The sequence below is a fragment of the Eubalaena glacialis genome, chromosome 3 (assembly GCF_028564815.1).
Source record: "Eubalaena glacialis isolate mEubGla1 chromosome 3, mEubGla1.1.hap2.+ XY, whole genome shotgun sequence".
Classification (NCBI taxonomy): domain Eukaryota; kingdom Metazoa; phylum Chordata; class Mammalia; order Artiodactyla; family Balaenidae; genus Eubalaena; species Eubalaena glacialis.
The window spans coordinates 136,217,685-136,236,429 of NC_083718.1; the positions used below are offsets into that span (position 1 = coordinate 136,217,685).

An 18,745-nucleotide genomic window follows, 5' to 3' on the forward strand; every position below is an offset into this window, starting at 1 on the left:
TAAATATGTGGTTTGATGTGTTTCTCTTGGGGTTTATCCTGGATGGGACTCTCTGTGCTTCTTGGACTTGGGCGACTATTTCCTTTCCCATGTTAGGGAAGTTTTCCACTATAATCTCTTCAAATATTTCCTCAGACCCGTTCTTTTTCTCTTCTTCTTCTGGGACCCCTATAATTTGAATGTTGGTGCGTTTTGTGTTGTCTCAGCAGTCTCTGAGATTGTCTTCAATTCTTTTCATTCTTTTTTCTTTATTCTGCTCCTCGGCAGGTATTTCCACCCTTCTGTCTTCCAGCTCACTTATTTGTTCCTGTGCCTCAGTTATATTCTGTTACTGATTCCTTCTAGTGTATTTTTCATTTCAGTTATTGTGTTGTTCATCTGTGTTTGTTCTTTAGTTCTTCTAGATCTTTCTTAAACATTTCTTGTATTTTCTCAATCTGTGCCTCCATTCTATTTCTGAGATTCTGGATCATCTTTATTATCATTACTCTGAATCTTTTCAGGTAGATTGCCTATTTCCTCTTCATTTATATGGTCTTATAGGTTTTTACCTTGCTCCTTCATCTGTGACATATTCTTTTGCTGTCTCATTTTTTTTTTTTTATCGATGAGTGGGATTGTGTTCCTGTCTTACTGGTTGTTTGGCCTGAGGCTTCCAACACTGGAGTTTGTAGGCTGTTGGGTAGAGCTCGGTCTTGGTGCTGAGATGAGGACCTCCAGGAGACCTCACTCTGATGAATATTCCCTGGAGTCTGAGGTTCTGTGTTAGTCCAGTGGTTCAGACTCGGAGCTCCCACCGCAGGATCTTCGGCCAGACCCCCGGCTCGTGAACCAAGATCCCACAAGCCGCCCGGAGCAGCCAAAAAAAAAAGGGGGGGAGAATAATAACAAAGTAAAAAATAAAATTATACTAAGAAATTAACAGATATGTTAGAAAGAATGTAAAAATAAAAATAGAGATGAAACAACAACTGGAAGGCAAAACAGAACCACAATAGTAAAAAAGAGGAGGAGAAAAGAAGAAAAGGTGGAAAAGGCCTTGGCTATGGAGGGCAGGGCCTAAGCAGGGGTGGGGTTTGGGCAGTGGGCGGGCCCTATGCTTAGGACCCACAGGACTGGAAAAGGCCCTGGGGGTGTTGGGGGTGGGGCTTAGGCTCAGCGGAACAGAAGGGGCCCAGGCGTGCTTCCCGCCTCTGGTCTCAGAGCACTGGGGACCCCACCTGGGAGCCCCACCTAGGTTTCCCCGGGCTCGAGTGGGTGGGGCCAACGCCCTGTGCTCCTCTCCTGCTCCTCTGGTCCTGGAGGCCCCCTCCTGCCCGCCTCTCCTGATCTCCTCCCGGTCTCCCTCTTATGCCCCCAGGACCTACGCAGCCTGGAGTGGGCCTCTGAGGGTGTAGGACCTGGCCCAAGAGTCAGGCAGACTTCTCTGGACGATTGGGCAGGGGATGCGCTGGGCGTGCTCCCCCTGATCCAAGCCTCCAAGGGTGAACCCCTTCCCCCTCTCAGCCACCCCTCGAGGGCACTGGTCCTGTCTGGCCTCCACTTCTCCTACCTCCTCAGTCCCCCCACGTCCTACCAGTTCGCTTGGGGGTTCCTCCTGTCACCTTGGGCTTCGAGGTCCCCCACCAGCATCCTGCTGGTACCCAAGTTGTGGGGAGACGCAAACTCCTCGTCTTCCCACACCACCCTACACTGTATTTTTAAATTCTCCGACTCTCTGGATGGCATTCCTCCTCCTTCCTCAGCCTTCCCATGTTCCTTTTCCTTTCTTGTGGAAAGTTTTTATTTTTAAATGGCTTGGACTCCCTCCCCACTCTAGCTTTTAAGGTCCAGAGCCAAGAATTTGGATCTCTTGCTATGGAGAATGAATCCTAGGTGTGTGGCTCTTCTTGCCTTCGTGAGATGGATCCTGAGTGTAGCTCTGGAAAAAGCTCATTTCCAGGAACTTGGCAAGCAGTTTCTGATGCAGCAGGGGCCAGAGGGGCTAAGGAAAGAGAAAGAACCATTGAGAAGTGTTGTTTTGTTTGGGACATGGAGAGAGATGCCGAGAAATGTGTGTGTGTGTGTGTGTGTGTGTGTGTGTGTGTGTGTGTGGAGGGGGAGTGGATAGGAAGGAAATGAAAGCAGAGAGCATAGACTTTTGCTTCTCCCTTTTGGTCAAGGAATGGACAGAGAGAAACAAAGCAGGCAGCAGGTTTGAGAAAGGGTCAGTTTCCAAAGAACATTTTCTCTCACATAATTCTGTTTATTGTGTGGCTCGGAAAATGAGCCTTAAAAATGAACCAGTGAGTGCCTCACTGCTTTGCACTCTGCTGGGTTTGAGAGGATGAGTGACAAAGACTCATGCTTGCTCTCACAGAGCTAGTAGTCTGATCTAGGAGACAAGACTTCCTCCTCTGCCTCCTGAAACGTGGGACGTGGCAGGACAACTCCAGCCAGGGTGTCCAAGCCAGAATGTTTTCATGTTGTCAGCGGCTGATTGGTGCCGCAGGGACGTGGTGCTCCAGGTTCCTAACTGTCGGTTGATCCACCATAGCTGCAGTGTTGGTATAAACACATTCAAGTCAGTCTATATATATATGGTGGTAAAATTAATTTACGTCCATGTTTACTAAACGATTACCCTTAGTTTCGTAAACCATAGAGATCCCAATTCTCAGATTCTTATATCAGAAGAACAGGAATGTTTTTGAATACTTGTAATCTGTATTTTGATTGAGGATCATATAGTGGATTTTGAAAGGCTTTATTTAGACTATGTGTGTACTTAATATACGTTAATTAATAAAACTGAATAGTTTTTAATGTGTTAAAAATATATAGAGAGACTATCAATGTATACATATGTATCTGTTTACATATAATCATTTTATGTGTATATATGTATATATGTGTATACATATATAGATATACATATACTTTTTTTTCTTTAATTTAGCAAAGATACTTTAGACCTTCTCTTTCAAGGACCATTCACATTTTCTGCCGTGCTCCTGATGCCTTTTCATTAAAGCTTTTCCTTTTACCTGTTTGCATAATCAATCTGCGAATCATTCTGGATGTCTTCCCAGGCAGAAACAAACTGCAACACAGGCTGATGTTAACCCTTAGCCCGGAGCAAAGGCTTCATCTCTCAGGGGTACACCATTGATGCCCTGCACACAGGACACACTGTCCAGTTCCCCTCAGTCACCAGTTCATGTAGGGAAAAAAAGTTGGAGTTGCTTATGAAGTCAGTTCTTGATACTAGCTTTCATTTTTGTGTTATTTCGTTTATAAAATTCTTATCAGAAGGTTTTAGAAAAAAAGTGAGAAATGGAATTCCTGACTGGATGACTATGACAGAGGGAACAGGAGACACTCTAAGTGCCAACAGGTTCCTTTCTATTTCTATTCCCCCTAAATGTCTTCTCTCTGATACATTCTTTCTGCTGGAAGCCACAGCAGCAACCCCAGGCCCTGTGTCTTGGTAGCTACCGTTCAGTGTCAGTTTTGCTTCTGGAGGCTTCTGAGGTCTCCTGCTGCTTGTTTCACAGGAAAGGTGGCTTTGGCTTTTGTTGCCTCAGTAAATGTTTGGTTTGAGTCATGAGGCTTTGACGGTGGCTGCCTTTTGTTGCGATCTTTCCCCTGCTTGTGTGTTAAGTGACACGCACCTACCCGTGGCCAGGCTGGCTTCCCCTTGATGTCTGTGAGCAGCGATGGAATCGGTCTTCCCTCCAGGGCTGGACTCAGATTCTGAAGTGGGTCTTGATAGCCTGTGTCTTCACATGGTCTTCCCTCTGTGCATGTCTGTATCCTCATCTCTTTTTTTCTCAGAAGGAGAAATTATGGTTATATTGGATTAGGGTTCACCCTAGTGACTTCATTTTAACTTAATCACCTCTTTAAAGACCCTATGTCCAAATATAGTCACATTCTGAGGTACAGGGAATTAGGACTTCAACAAATGGATTGGCGGGGAAGTACAATTCAAGCTACGGCGCTAAGATTTCATGCAAATGTCTAGGATTTATTGTTCCCCTCCTTAGAGGTGCCTGGCACTGAGTGTCAGGAGGTACCTTGGAGGTAGATGGGAAACGGCTCACTTCAAGCCTGGTATAAACCAACTTGATCGTTGAAAGGGACTGAGAGATCCCTGAACCCTTCCTACCGAGGCCACTCTGCCTTATCCCCCAGAAGGGAAGGGATCACAAAGGCTGAGTCATCCCAAAGCACACGTGTTTTCTAGCTGAGTGTTTGTCCCTAAACCCCAGTGGGGAATTCCAGTGCTGGGGTGCTGGGCTAGATAGAGCCGTGTAGAGCAGAGCAGAGCAGGGAGGAGCTGGACCGGCCCATGTGAGGAAGTATTGGTGGGTGTTTTTAATGATCACTTATTACATAGCAGATACTGTGCTGGTGATTTACATTCTTTAAAAAAATTTTTTTTTATTTTTAAAGATTTAGAAAACCTACCATCCAGTATTTTGTTAACACCCAAAATGTAGAAAGGATATAATTGTAGAGTAAACAACAGTCCTTGGCATGGAAATAATTTAGCTTTACAAACAATACGCTCTCCTTGATTTTCTCATTTTGCCATGAACCAGGGATATCATTACAGAGAGTTATCATTTGAGCTCAGCTTTGAAGGTGAAAATGGGAAGAGGTTTGTTGTGGGACTGTAAAAAATTCCACAGAAAGGTCAGGAGTGTTATAGAAAGAACATAATCTTTGGAGGTAGACGCAGATGGTTTGGAATCCTGGCTCCAATGTATACTGTGTATGACCTCAAGAAATAAATACAAACTCATAGTGTGAGAGCTTTCTGACTTCCACATCTGCGTAATGAGGTATTAATTTGCCTTAGTGGTTGTGAGGACAGAATTAGGTAGCCCTTATTAATATTAGAAGAATGTGGATCTCTCCCAAATTCTGTGAAACAGCCTTGGAATTAAATCAGAAGTTTCCCTTCTTTGACTAAAGTAGCCACATTTACACAAATAATTGTCATTAAAATGCTGCCAGTCTTAGGAAGCTGTGCTCATCATTATATCATTAGAGTGCAGTTTATGTAGCTTTCTGCATCCCCAGTATGCATTCCAGCAGTTAAAATCAAGCAGCAGCTGCATATCTGTGGATGTCATACCATAGATGTGGATCTATTGATAGTCCTTTGAGATTAAATCCCATGGCAGAGATTGGTCTCATTTCACAATGGTTACAAACAAGCCTTCATCTTATTGTTAATTAGCTGAGATGAACTGACATCATAACTAGGAAAAGAGACTTACTGCAAACTGAAGAAATCTTTTCCTTTCATAATTTATTCTTTTCCATTTGTTCTGCCCCTACCCCCTAATAAGAAACATATCACATTTTCAGAAGGGTTTGTTTTGTTTTGTTGTCTTGGAAGGGAAGAGACTTTGAACGTGTTTGTGCACTGGAGCTGAGAGAGGGAGGGTAGCAGATGGAGTGAGACCTTGGCAGAAGAGGAAGTCTGTGGAGTTTGGAGACAAATGGCGGGATCCCTACTCCTGCTATGTCACTGTCATTTTCCCATCCGTTCCCTAAGGGGAAAATGTTGGTCTTCAAGGTACAATGAAACCACACATGAATCATGGATTTTCCTAGCCAGAGTCTCATTGATCCAGGTCCTCATTCCGGCTCTGCTGGGGGCCAGCCTGGTCACATTAGAGAAATTCATTGCCTATTTGAGCCTTGGTGTCTTCACATCTTATTAGGAAATACAGGGCACACTAAGCCCCTAAAAATGCATATGGTAAATACTCATAAATAATAGCTCTCCTTACTGTCAGTGCACTGATGTTGTGTGCTATAAACTTCCTTTCATCAGATGCAAATGCAAAATTAATATGCTGAACAATTCATCCAAATTGCTGTATATATATATATATCTATGACAGTAACGTATTGCATGTGGATTTGTACTTCACCGGCAGTCTCAATGGGTGTTGGAAACTTGAATATTTACACAGAGTCAGCATAACCTAAGGTTGAGGAGCCTCATTGCTCCGGTTTCAACCCCACATCGCTATTTATCAACTTGGGTCTTGGGACAGTTACTTGACCTCTCTGTGCCTCGGTTTCTTCTTCAAAAGAATGGAAATGATGAAATAGTACCTCTCTCAAAGGGCTGGTAATGAGGATTAAATGCATAAATATTTGTAAAGTGTTTAGAATGGAGTCAGACATAGGACAAGCACTATAATATAGGTACCTGTTAAAATTAAAAAGCCCAAGTAATTTTGGCTGTTCTTTCACGTGATGGGATCTGTACGGTCATACACATTTTCCAGGACCTGCTAATTGGAATCACATTTTAAGCTTAAATAATTGGTGCCTTCGGTTCAAAACCTGAGTAGAATTACAATCTAGTATCTATTTCTACAAAGTCTTCAGTGAAAGGGATTCCTTAGGTAAACACTTGGAGGTACTAATGGGTCTACTGGGGTGCTCAGGACTCTCTTTGAAATTTTGATGACTCTCAGACATGCAGATCAGGAAATTGGCTTTGAAGTTTTGGTTGGCTCACCCAGATATGCAAATCCAGAACTAGCTTTGACCAAGAAATCTGAGGCTTAAGCCCGTTCTTGACTGAGGAGAGGACTAGAATTTGCAGCAGCGAGAATGTAAGTTACTGACCTGGGAAAACTTGCTCATTGTATAATGAATGGTTCCGCGTGGCCCCAGGCAGCTCTGTGTAAAGCCTTTAAGCAGCCTTTCCACCCTATTGGTGCATGCCGAGGGCCGTAGCATTGGTGTCTGGGCTGATACCCCTTTGGTACGTGCTCTGCCCCCTGTCCTTGGATTGGACACTTGCTAGAACAGCCCCAAATTGCTATTAACAGTCTCTGCAACAGCTAATGACCCTGCTTCTGGGACTAAAGATTCTCCTGGGTAGAGAGCTGCAATTCCAGCATTTCATAAGACTGATTTAGTTGCACAGCTGCTGAGGGTCTACAGTGAAAAACGAATACCCCGTGGCACACATGAAGGGCACCAGCCAAGCAGCCTGCAGGGCCAGTGAGTTGGGTGACCCCTAGGGTCCAGAGGCCATCAGATTAATGGATGCCCAGCAATTCCTAAACTAGTGACAAGATATTAGTTGGGCCAGAGCTTTCTTCTAAGTAATAGTATGGAATCCCAATTGAAAACAGCGCTTGTGTGTTTAATTCCATGCTTTGAAGTAGGAAAAATTTCAATTCCAGAAACTATGAAATCATATGTGTACAATGTAAGTAAAAAAAAAATCCCAGACATAACCTTAACCTTTTGTTCTCCAGCACCCCTCTCTGCAAATATGCCTGTACATGTGCATCCCACATACAGTCTAACTGAGAACCTGATTGATTCTTTTTTTTCCTGTCTCGGGTCTTGGTGTTATTCGTTTTCCCTTTGCCAACTATGTATTCACTTAATGGTCTTACGGCAGGTAGCAGACTTTAAAGGTTTAACACAGAAACTTATTTTTCTCCTGCTAGTTGAGAAGAGGCCACATTATTCTATTTTAGCAGAGGAATACCTTTGTCCACTGGTGATGACTCCAGAACACTGATGTTGTGTAGAATCCTGGGGGCAACAGAAAATTCAGAGCACATTTCTTATGCTTTTTTCCTGGAGGAGAAAACACCTAATTATTCCTAAAAGCATTACACGTAGTGCCCTGTCCAATCTGTTGGTAAATATAGGCAGGTCTTCTTTACCTTCACATGGCCGTAGCTGCTTTGTAAATTATTCACAGCGAATGTGTACGCGATTTTGGAGTCAGACCTACCTCCCTTGGCCTAGTTCCCGGCTCCATCGTGTGTCTGCTCCTCTTCCTGACCCCCCTTCCCAGCTTCCTCACCTGTAAAGCTGGCAAGACCAGAGTTCCTGCCTCGGAGGGCTCTCGTGAGGATTAAATACGGCAAAAACCACATGGTCGTGTCAATAGATGCAGAAGACGCATTTGACAAATTTCAACCATCACGTATAAAGCATCAAGAATAGCGTCAGGCACAAAGTAAGCTCTATTAAATGTTAATAATTATTACGAATAATGTAGGCAGTAAGCTGACTCATCTATCATTAAAATGTCTTCTCTGGGAGACGGAAATGCTAAGAAATTACTGGCAAGTCCGAGTGCAAAGGGTGGGAGTCAGCCCTAGTTTTAGGTGTCTGTGCCCTGGTTTTTTCTCTAAGCTCAGAATGTGAAAGAGCTCTGGCGTTGGGTGGTTGTTACTGAGACGAATCCCAGCTTTCTCCTTGATCACATCTAACACCAAAAACCCTGTTTCAGGCGATCTGGGTGTCCACAGTGGGGAGGAACTCCAGCTCACCACCACTATCACCCACGTGGACGGACCCACCGAGATCTACAAGTTGACCCGCAAGGAGGCCCAGGAGTAAGAGACTGCAGCACCCGGCTGGGACTGTCCCCCACGCCCCAGCCCCTCTAACTAGAGTGGGGAGCGTGCCAGAGAGCTCCACGTGCAAATGAATGCTTTGTCTCTTAGCTGTGGTTTACTTGGACCAGCAGTGTGGATGTTTGTCAGCTTGCCTTCTGATGGTAACTCTTGGAGGAAGATTCCTGCAACCACTAATGCATTGTGGATGATAACAAACCCTCTGGTATGACACATGTTCTGTGATCATTGTTAATTAGTGACATAGTAACAGCTGTAGCAGGTGGTTAGTAAACCTCATGTGTTGGGGGTGCACTCCTTGGGGGATGATTTGGGCCAGATGGGGTCTATATGGAGTGGAATATTTGATTCTTTTTTTTCCTGTTTTAGATTCTAGGATAGAGTTTAACATTCTTTGCTGTCCGAGATGGGCTGGTGTCATAGTCTTCTTTCTCCTAGTCCATGACCACTTTTTTTTCCCCTATTTATATCACCAAGTAGCCTATCGAGTTAATATTTAAGTTGTCAATAGATATGTGCCCTTATTTTTTATGGCATAATATAAAATAACTGAATTTCATGAGAAGGTCTGTTACACCAGGGGCATTTCAGCTTTGAAACCAAATCTGTATATCCAATACTAACCAGTCTGTTGGATGTGGGTTTTAAAAAATGTTTGCTAAACTACCCAAGTAGGATTTATTGTATTAAATGGCCTCTGGGTCTGAAAAGCTTTTTTAACCTCTTGCTTAAAATGTGTTTTCTTTTGATAAGATGCTTCAAATAGCCTCCGAAAGTGTAGATCCGATCATTTAAATAAACCTGTATGTATATGCATATATGTATATGCACACCTCGTCCTCATGCTCAGCCAGAACACGTGCATGCAGATTCTTTTCCGTGTTGCGTCTATGGGGTAGGGGGGAAACAGCTCTATGAAAAATTAAAATATTTTGCCATCAAATCAAAGTGTTTGGGGGTGTTATATATTTCTGGAAATAGGGTAACATTTTCTTCACTGGATGGTTAACCTACCTAGGCTGGCATGTGTGACAGAAAGGGTGGGGGGGAAATGTACATGATTTAGAAGTAAATTATGACCCTCCTACCTATGCCCACTTCCCCAGATAGCCTGTTTCATTGTATTTTAACTCTGCCATTGGAGAGACAACATGGTACAGCAGAGAGAAAGAATACTGGATCTGAGATTAGAAGGCAGAGATTCCTAGCAGAGGCCCAACATTTATTACATAGCATGACCTTGTTGAAGCCACCTGACCTGGCTGTTCCCTCACCTACAAACTGGCATTCATAAACTTTAACTGCTTCATGGGGTGGCAGTGCAAATTAAGTCAGTTAATGTGTGTGGAAATGCATTTTAAACTCTGAAGCTGTGTAACTATGTTCTTTCTGGATTTTAAAGACAATTTCGTGAGTGTCCTGTTTTTCAGATATTGATGCCTGGAGGTTTGGGGCACAATCCATTTAATTCGCCTACTCGGCACTCCTTCTCCATCCTTTCTTTTCCCTGATTTTGGCTAAATCCATGGAAAACAGTGATGGGAGGAAATACTTTGGCTTTGGCTTTTCTCTCAGGCCTTTTCCTGTCCTGGTAAACATTTGATGATGTTTAATCCAATGCACTCAACATCCACTTCTGATCGACCACTGTGGTGCCAGGAATTAAATGTAGCCCATGCCTCACAGTCTGGAAGGGACGATGAACTTAAAACACAACAAGTAATCTGCCCCAGAGGATGGAGGGAGAGTTTCTCCTAAGGAGATGGGGAAAAGGCCTGAGATAGGCCTTAAAGAAGAAGAAGTAAGATTTTACGAGGGCTGAAGGACAAAGGGAACAACAGTAAAAAATCATAGAGGAAGTGAAGAACAGAGAATGTTTGGACAAGGCTGGTCATCAGGCCTGACTGGCACATAAAAGGAGTGGATATAGCAGAAGATGGGCCCCATGCATCTGTGAGCCAGAATGAGAAGGGTCCTTAATGCTGTGGGAAGAGCTATCAGACTCAGCCTAGAGTTTTAGGCAGAAAAGTGATATGATCAGAGTTACTGCTGGAGCAACAGAAAGGCTGGACAAGCCCAGCAAAAAAGATCACAAAGCTTGGAACCAGGGCAACAGTAGAGGACATGGAGAAGAGGGGATTAATTTTGGAGATAAAACCACCAAGGTCTGAGCATTCTGAATGTGGACCTCATGAAAAGCACTAGCAGAGTCAAAGTTCAAGCCCTCCTAGGTGAGGGAACGTTAGGGCCCTTGACAGAATTAGGGATTTTTGGAGAGGAAGTATCAGTGAATCTATTACCTAAGGGTCTGTAAGTACTAGAAGCCACGTCTAGCAAGCTTAACTAAAAGAGGGACTTTAGTAGAACTTTCCAAGAGCACCCAGCACCAGGAATTCATGGACCTTTCCCCTAAAACAATACCATTAACTAGTCCAAGTCTTTGTCTCTCTCGCTTCAAAACTAGGGGAGGGTGTGTGAGCGGCTCAGTCTCAGGCAGGTGGCTGCCCCTGTGCGGATCACCTGTGATCAGGAAACCAAGTCAAATGGCTGCTAGCAGCGTACCCTGTGGATTGACATCAGTTTCTAAAGAATGGAGAATCCATTTTGAGCTGGGCACACAATCAGAAAAGATGAATTACAGTGGGCCAGATGAGGAGTTTGGAGTTTTGGGTTTTAAAAGCCATCTTCTGGAGGAATTGACAAGCTAACAGTTGGAAACAAGAGAAGAAGCGGACCAGTCAGGGCAGGAGACTTTGCAGCCATCATCATTGAGAATGAAGTTCAGCTTGGCAGAGCAGCAAAGCGTCAGATAGCTGTGAGTGATGAACCGGGCACAGCCCATTCAAGAGGTGAGAGGAAGAAACTGAGGTAGATGACTCACAGGAACGCAAGGTGTCAAAGAAGCCGAAGAAAGAACCAGACCCAAGGGAAAAAAGTTCAATACCCTGAGAGATTCAACAGCATTTAAAGATTGAATAAGGCCTGTTGGATTTGGTGGTTTGGACATGTGGGACCTCATGGCAAGGGCAGACATTCGAGTTCTCATGATGGGAAGGAAAGAGGTAGGACGGTGGTCCAGGAGGAACCAGAGTCTGGGGAGAGAATGGGACTGAGCTTGTAAACTCTGAGGGGTGAGAGTCAACCATGAAGTCAAGACAATGATGAAGTAACATAAGCCCCAAGGAAGGTCAGAGACTTGGGATAAAGGACACAAGCTGATGAGTTAGCTTTGAAAGAGTGAAAGGTCACTTTTATCCAGAGCCAGGAGAGAAGTAACCGATGGATGTTAGAGGAGAAACTTTAGGTCAAAAGGAGAGAAGTTGCAGCCTGTCCCTCTGTGTGTTCTGTTTTCTCCACGAACATGAAATGAGCTTGGAGTTCTGCTGAAGAAGTTCTCGGTTTCAACAATGCAGGTGGAACACAATTGTTTTCAATCAGTTGGAAACTTCAAGAAACCCTTCAAGAGGTGAGAAAAAGCCTTTATTAAGGACTATCAACCTAGAGCAAAAGTTAATTATTGGCCATGTATGCATTTTACAAATTATCTTAAATTTTTAAAGTAGTTTTGAAGAATATTATGGAGAAGAAGTATAAAATTCCCCAACTATCTGCCTTTAAAAAATAAGAGAATTTACGATTATATTCATCAAACAAGCAAGGTACAATTGCTATTTCCCATAGAAAACAATCAGTTTTCTGTTGGTTAAGCCATTGGGTTCACGAGGTGTTAGTCCTACATTTTCCCCTTAGGGGAAGAAGACGTCTATAAAAATGAAATAAGTGGTTTCTCTCACGACCTCTCGGTATTTCTAATCATTTCTCAGAACTGAGATGATGTCTCAATTCTGATATCTAAGAGCTGGTGAAGCCTTTGGAAGTCAGACCCCTCGGGGTTCTGGCAGGTACCTTGAGAAGCTCTACAGAAGTGTCAGAAGGGAGGTTGGTCTTGGGTCTCATCCTCATCTTGGCAGTTCTAGAAACTCTATTTTGTCAACTCTTTCAAACTGATCCAGCTTTGAGAGGCTGCCTGGTCACATCGGGGAGTCTCAATGGATGGCAATTCCCATGCAGTCTCACAGTGAAGGGTTCGACACGCCTTGTGTCTCCATCATCAAGGACGTGTTCTTCCTTGCTGTTGTTGGGTAGCCATGGAGGCTAAAAGAGGAAATGGGAGGTTTTTGGTGCACAGGGGATAAAAGCACAGAGAAATGAGAGCCCTTGAAAGAAATAACATCTCAACCATGATGAAGCCTGAGGGATCATCCCTGGACCTCCAAAGAAAATACACACAGCTCCCTGAAGAGTGCTTAGCACAGTGTGGGAGTCCAGCTGGGGAGCATTGGTGGGTGAGCCAGTGAACGCACCTCAGCCCATCCCATTCTCTCTGACTGCTGGGGATGCCCTTCTTCCCTTGATTCAATCAGACCCTGCTCCTTTCACTGCCATTCAGCATCAGGATACGTTAGTGCAGTTGATTAGGCTTAATGTGTGGGTGTAGCCTGACTTCCATGAGCCTATGCCTCACTCCCTGTATTCCAAGGTCCTCTCGTACTTTTGTGCTATGGGAACCATTCTGACTTCAGCTGCTTGCTCTCTCCCGTCACATTTTGCTACAGGGATGGCTTTCATTGTGCAGGGATGACTTGGTATCTGAGACAGTGTCAGTGGTGCGTTTCTTTTCTCCTGACATCAGAGGGCTCTTCCGGGCACTCCTTGAACCACCCCAGTGTCCAGAGCTTCCTGTCTCTATGATCATGCACTTAGCTCCGGTGGTTGAGAAGACCCTTCAGTATTGAGACCAGGCCCCCTTTGCGACTTTGGCCTTTTTGTTCTGACTGCAGTTCCTCCCACAGGTCCTGTCCCACCCACGACTGCTCTCCTCCAGGCTCACGTCTTGATTCCTCAGTTCCTCCTCCAGATGTGGTTTCTGGACCCTTGCCTCATGACTGCTCGCCTATTAACTGCCTTCTAGTTCCTCATTGTTCTAGAATTTGATACTCAGACTGCAGCATTGCTCCAGCTGGCACAGATTAGTGTGAAAATAATACTTCCACTAGGGCTCGACATCCTAAGAAAATGGCACTAGATTTGAAAAATTATCCACTTCTTACCTTTTTGCTTCTCATGAACATGTAACCACTAAAGCACTTAAGAGTTTTTAAAATTAATACAGGCATACCTTGTTTTATTGCACTTTGCAGATACTGCAGTTTTTTACAAATTGAAGGTTTATGGCGACCCTCTGTTGTCAGATGATGGTTAGCATTTTTTAGCAATAAAGTATTTTTTAATTGAGATATGTCCATTGTTTTTTAGACATGATGCTACTGCACACTGAATAGACTATAGTATGGTGTAAACATAACTTTTATATGCATTGGGAAACCAAAAAATCCATGTGACTCCTTTTATTGTGGTATTCACTTTATCACAGTGATCTGGAGCCAAACCCGCAGTATCTCCAAGGTATGCCTGTATCGCCAATACCCGCCTTTGTATTCAGCAATATTTTTCAACTAAATTGTAGGACTTTACAAGTGTATCTGTGAATTTCACTTTTTCCCACACACAGATTCAATAGGTAAAGCACATCTTTAACTTTTAAATAAGCACAGTTTGAAATGTAAATAAAAGTAGTTAAGACCTAAGTGCAAAATGGGTTGGTTTCAACTGCTGGGGAATTTCTTCCCTCAGCCTGGATCTCTCCTTTGTCCAGCTCTCTCTCTACACACACACACACACACACACACACACACACGCACACACACCCCCATTACTGTTAAACTCCTTTTTTCATGTGCATGTGTTTTGTAATATGGAACTTTATAATTTACATATTTTTCCTTTAATATCTCCTCTTCTTAGTCACATAGTGTCTACATAATAAAGGAGTGAGGTTCAGAGAAGTGAAATGACAAAGTTGGAACTAAGAAGAGATCTTCAGTCTCTGAACCTGCCTCTTCAGTGGCATATTTGCAGCAGAAGAGTCAAGAATTTTGTTTTGAGCTGCAACTCTCATTAGGGCAGAATGACCTTATTGGGAGATGTTATTCCAGCCTAAAAAAATATCTGCTTCCTCTCCACTTCCATCGATGGCAAGTGTCTGCCCTCTTCTGGCCAAAGGGAGGATGACAGCTACCACTGAGCAAATTCTTAGAACAAAAGTCAGACCTTGGAATGGGGGAATATGCAGCTGCTCCATGATAATTATTGCTTTTTAGTGAGTTCTTGTCATAGCTTTGCATATGACTTTGCTCTGGGACCCTTAGGGCAGTTGCCTACACCCCATCCCCCTTGAGCTAGGTGATCTCTGAAGTCCTCACCAGCCCTGATTCTAAGAACGGTAAAGGAGGCTATGTGTTAATGACATCTTACAGCAATGCAGGGCACTTGATCCAGATCCGCTGTGGGCAGATGCGCTGGCATCGCAGCCTGGGGGGGGTGCTAGTGTAAATAGATCCCCTGCATTTATTGATTCGGAGGCCCCTCCGATCCTTCTCACTGTTCTTCTGAGCTCCTCTGAAGCTCTGAGGTCCCTCAGGTGGCTGCTCTACCCAGCAACTCTTTCCAGGGGGATGAGTCAAGGTCAGGATGGTCTTCACTCCCATGATGAACTCTTCTCAGTTCAGGGACACTGAGAGACTGAAAGTGAGCCAAAGACAGGAGCGGCCAACACATGAGATCTTTCCATAGCACGTGCTTGGCGGACGTTCCTCGCATGCTGACTGGAAGGAAACTGCACGGCCAGCACGAAAAGGCCAGAAGCCGGTCAAGACTCACTGCGAACTGAGAATCCGTTTTAAAGAGACTCTTCCGTTGTTTGTGAAATGCTTCACAAAGGGAGCTGTTCCTAGGAATGGGCAGGAGTGTTAAATCACGTTTGTGTGGCTAGGCCTGGTCCCCCGAAAGGCAACTGCTGAGACAAGGATTCGTGTGCAGGTTCGTAAGGCGGTCCAAGGAGACACTGAGAGGGAGCGCGGAACTTACGCTGAGAAAAGGGAAAGCTCGGAACGGTCACCACTGCGCTGCTCACTCAGGCTTCTTCGGGCTTCGGGCTTCGGGCTTCCAGCTCCCTAGAAGGGTGAGCGGCAGCCCCGCTGAGCAAGGAGGCGGGGCCTAGCCAGCACCCGCCCTCTGTTGGTGCTGGGTCACCCCTGAGCTGTTAGCTACCTGGAACCAGAGTCAGCTTGAATCATATGGGTGCTACGTTGTGTTCTTACCTGATTCCCCAAAGCAAAACAGGCTTGTAAAAACCTTGGAAAGATGCATGAGGCAAGAAAAAAAGGCAAACTTTTCATTGATCACACCAAGTATTAGACATAAATACTTAAAATGTCAGTGTTCGTACACAAGTTTTTATATGCATGTATGCATGTGTGTATATATATGCATAGATCATATTTCCTGTTTATATATGCATGCATATATCATATATGTGTGTATATATCAAATATATGTGTATATATATAACATATGTATTTTATATATATTACAATGGTATTATACACAAAAGATTTCTGGAGAATTTCTCCAGAAATTCTCTAGAAAACAGTATTATGTAACCTGCCTTCTTCACAATACACTATATCTAGAAACTCCATATCATTATATCATCTGCAACATGACTTTAATGACTTTATTATTGTAGTCTCTAATAAGGATGTGTCATTTGTTTATTAAGCCCCTATTGTGGACATTTAAATGATTTGCAAAATTTGACTATTATATGCTGAAATGAACATCCTTGGATATAAATCTTGTTGTAGATCTCTGATGGTTGCCTTAGGATCAGTTCCTAAGAATAGAATTACTGGGGCAAAAGTTCAATCATTCATTCATTAGGTGTATGTTGAGCACCCTAGTTATGGGCTAGTGCTGTTCTAAGTACTTGGGACAGACAAGTAAGCAATGTCCCTGTCACCAAGGTGCATATTGACCTGGTAGGGAGAAGCGGTGAGGGGGAATAAGTAATAAACACAGTGATGGTGATAAAGACTATGGAAAAAAGCGTTCATGATGGACGCCTGTAAGCTTACCATGGCCCCCAGAAATGTGCCACCAGCAGAATGGGGGCCTGTGGCTTCACATCTTCACTGACACTATGTAATTTTGACATTTGCCATTTAAGATGCAAAAAAAGTTGCATTTTACATATATTTCATGACCAGTGAGATTGAACATGTTCTATATTCCTGTGAGTTTATATTTTTAGGTTGTCAGTTCAGATTCTTTATCCGTTTTCCTCTGATATTCTGGTTTAGGATAGTCATCCTTTGTCTCTCATACATGTAGCCAAACTTTTCCCAATTGTTACTTGCTTTTGATTTTGTTTTTGATATTTCTTGGGGGCATGGAGCTTTTTAATTTTATATAATCAATTCTGTAAATCTTTTCCTTTATATTTTCTACCTTTGCTGTAATGCTGAAGGAAATCTCTCTAATTTGAGATAATAGAACAGGTCAACCATATTTTTTTCTAGTTTTCTCAATTTTCTTTTTAAGTTTTCTTTCTTTAATTCATTAATTCATATGGAATTTGTTTTTCAGTAGGAATCTCAAATACTTTTTTCTAAAGTTTTTTTGGATAATGATTGGGAAAGACACTATCTTAAGCAAACTGGGGAGACTGTAGCAGTGGGCCCCCCGTGAGCTGAGACTCTGGGACAGCCTTGAGGCTGAAGTGTGGGAACCGTTCCAGCCGCCAGGCACGCTAGAAGCTGCCTGTGAGAAGTAGAGTTCTCTGTGCTCCGCTACCCAGGTGCCACCCAGGTCCTCACCTTGACTTTGCCGGTGTGGGCCCTGTCATTGGGGAAGATGGACTTGCACTGGGTCATGGAGGAAACTTGAGAGCTGTGGGCAGGGGCCGAGTTTGCTGAGGGACAAGTAGGCAGTGGTTGCTGACTGTCCCCTGTGCCTGGACCTCCCAGGGGGGTGCCCTGGGAAGCAGTCAGCTCCTCCATTGCAGAGCTCAGGGGAATAGCATCTGAGGTCAGAAGCTGATGACCACATTGATTGGATCAATAAATGGGGACCGCTTGAGTCTTCTCTGTGGGTAGAAGGGGAGGTGAGGGATGACCTGGTGGGATGGACAGAGCAGAATGCCCTGGTTTATGCTCTAACTTTGCAACTAATTGCTGTGTGTCTTTGGCCAAGTTACAGTACCTCTCTGGGTCTAGTTTTTAATCTATCAGATGTTCTTTCTATTATACTATATTTAGCAACACTAATTGATTGGGAAGACTATCCACTCTAGACTTAATGGTTTGGAGTACAAGGTGCAGTAGTACAGATAGAATTTGGGAATGTGTACAGTATACTAGCTTGATGCATTGGAGTGAGTGTGTGTGTGTGTGTGTGACAGAGAGAGAGAGAGAGAGAGACATAATTAGAGAAAGAGAAGGGAGGAGGGAAAGAAGGGAGGGAGAGAGGGAAGGAGGAAGGACAGGAAGAAGGAAGTTGAAAATAAGTTGGCCCTGTGAGAATATCGAACCAAGGTTTGTCGTGAGTTGGAATTTCTGCCAATCATCTAACTGCATAAAGGTAAGTGGGAGGGGTGGGGCCACGCATACAGGTGCAACAGCAACCTTTCAACCCACCAGCTGGCTCAGGAGGGGACAGTCCTGTTAGCCTTCAAAATGAACATTTAAAACCCCCTTGTCCAGAATGACTGCCAGTCATAGCTACTTGCTGCCCTCTGCTGGTCAAAATAAATAATGTCTGCATTACAAAAGAGTTTTAACTGATTGTAATAATGATATTTATTTACCCCCAAAATATATACGGAGCACCTATTAAGTGCCAGGCACTGTTCCAAAGCAGACCAGTAACCAAAACAGACAAATATCCCTACCTTCATGGGATTTAATTCAATAACAGCAATGATAATATCTAACATTTATAGATCCCATGCTATACATGTGCCAGGTAGCATTTTAATTCCTTGATATTTATCAATTCATTTCCATCCTCAAATCAGTCCTAAGAGGTAGGTATGACTATTTCCATCGTTTTAAAGCTGAAGAAACTGGTGCACATCGAGGTTAAACGATTTCCCTGAGGTCAGACAGCTGGGAAATAACTGAGCCAGGTTTAATTCATTCTGCTTCTAGAGCCTGTTCTTAACCACTCCATTCACTGCCTTTACTGGCATTTCTGGCAGATACGCTTCTCCTCCTGTCCCAAATACTGTGCAGGCGTCGGCATTACGAGGTGGAAAGGCAAACACCCACCTGCTCCTTTGGCTCAGCCACTCATCCATCTCAGCCTCTGTGTGGCCTCAAGCCAGTCCCTTAGCCCATGCAGCTGTGGGCAGATTAACACATGGTGAGGGCATGCTCACA

At 43.9% G+C, this 18,745-nt stretch overlaps 1 protein-coding gene across 1 annotated transcript in view; it reads left to right on the plus strand.

Moving 5' to 3' along the window:
* The window catches only part of WLS (Wnt ligand secretion mediator), a 106,221-nt gene extending 96,874 nt beyond the window's left edge, over positions 1-9,347 (plus strand). The window contains exon 12 of the mRNA XM_061184036.1: positions 8,279-9,347. Coding sequence (XP_061040019.1) covers positions 8,279-8,388 — 110 coding nt within the window. The 3' untranslated portion in view covers positions 8,389-9,347. The remainder of the gene's footprint in view (positions 1-8,278) is intronic.
* Positions 9,348-18,745: the final 9,398 nt, after the last annotated feature.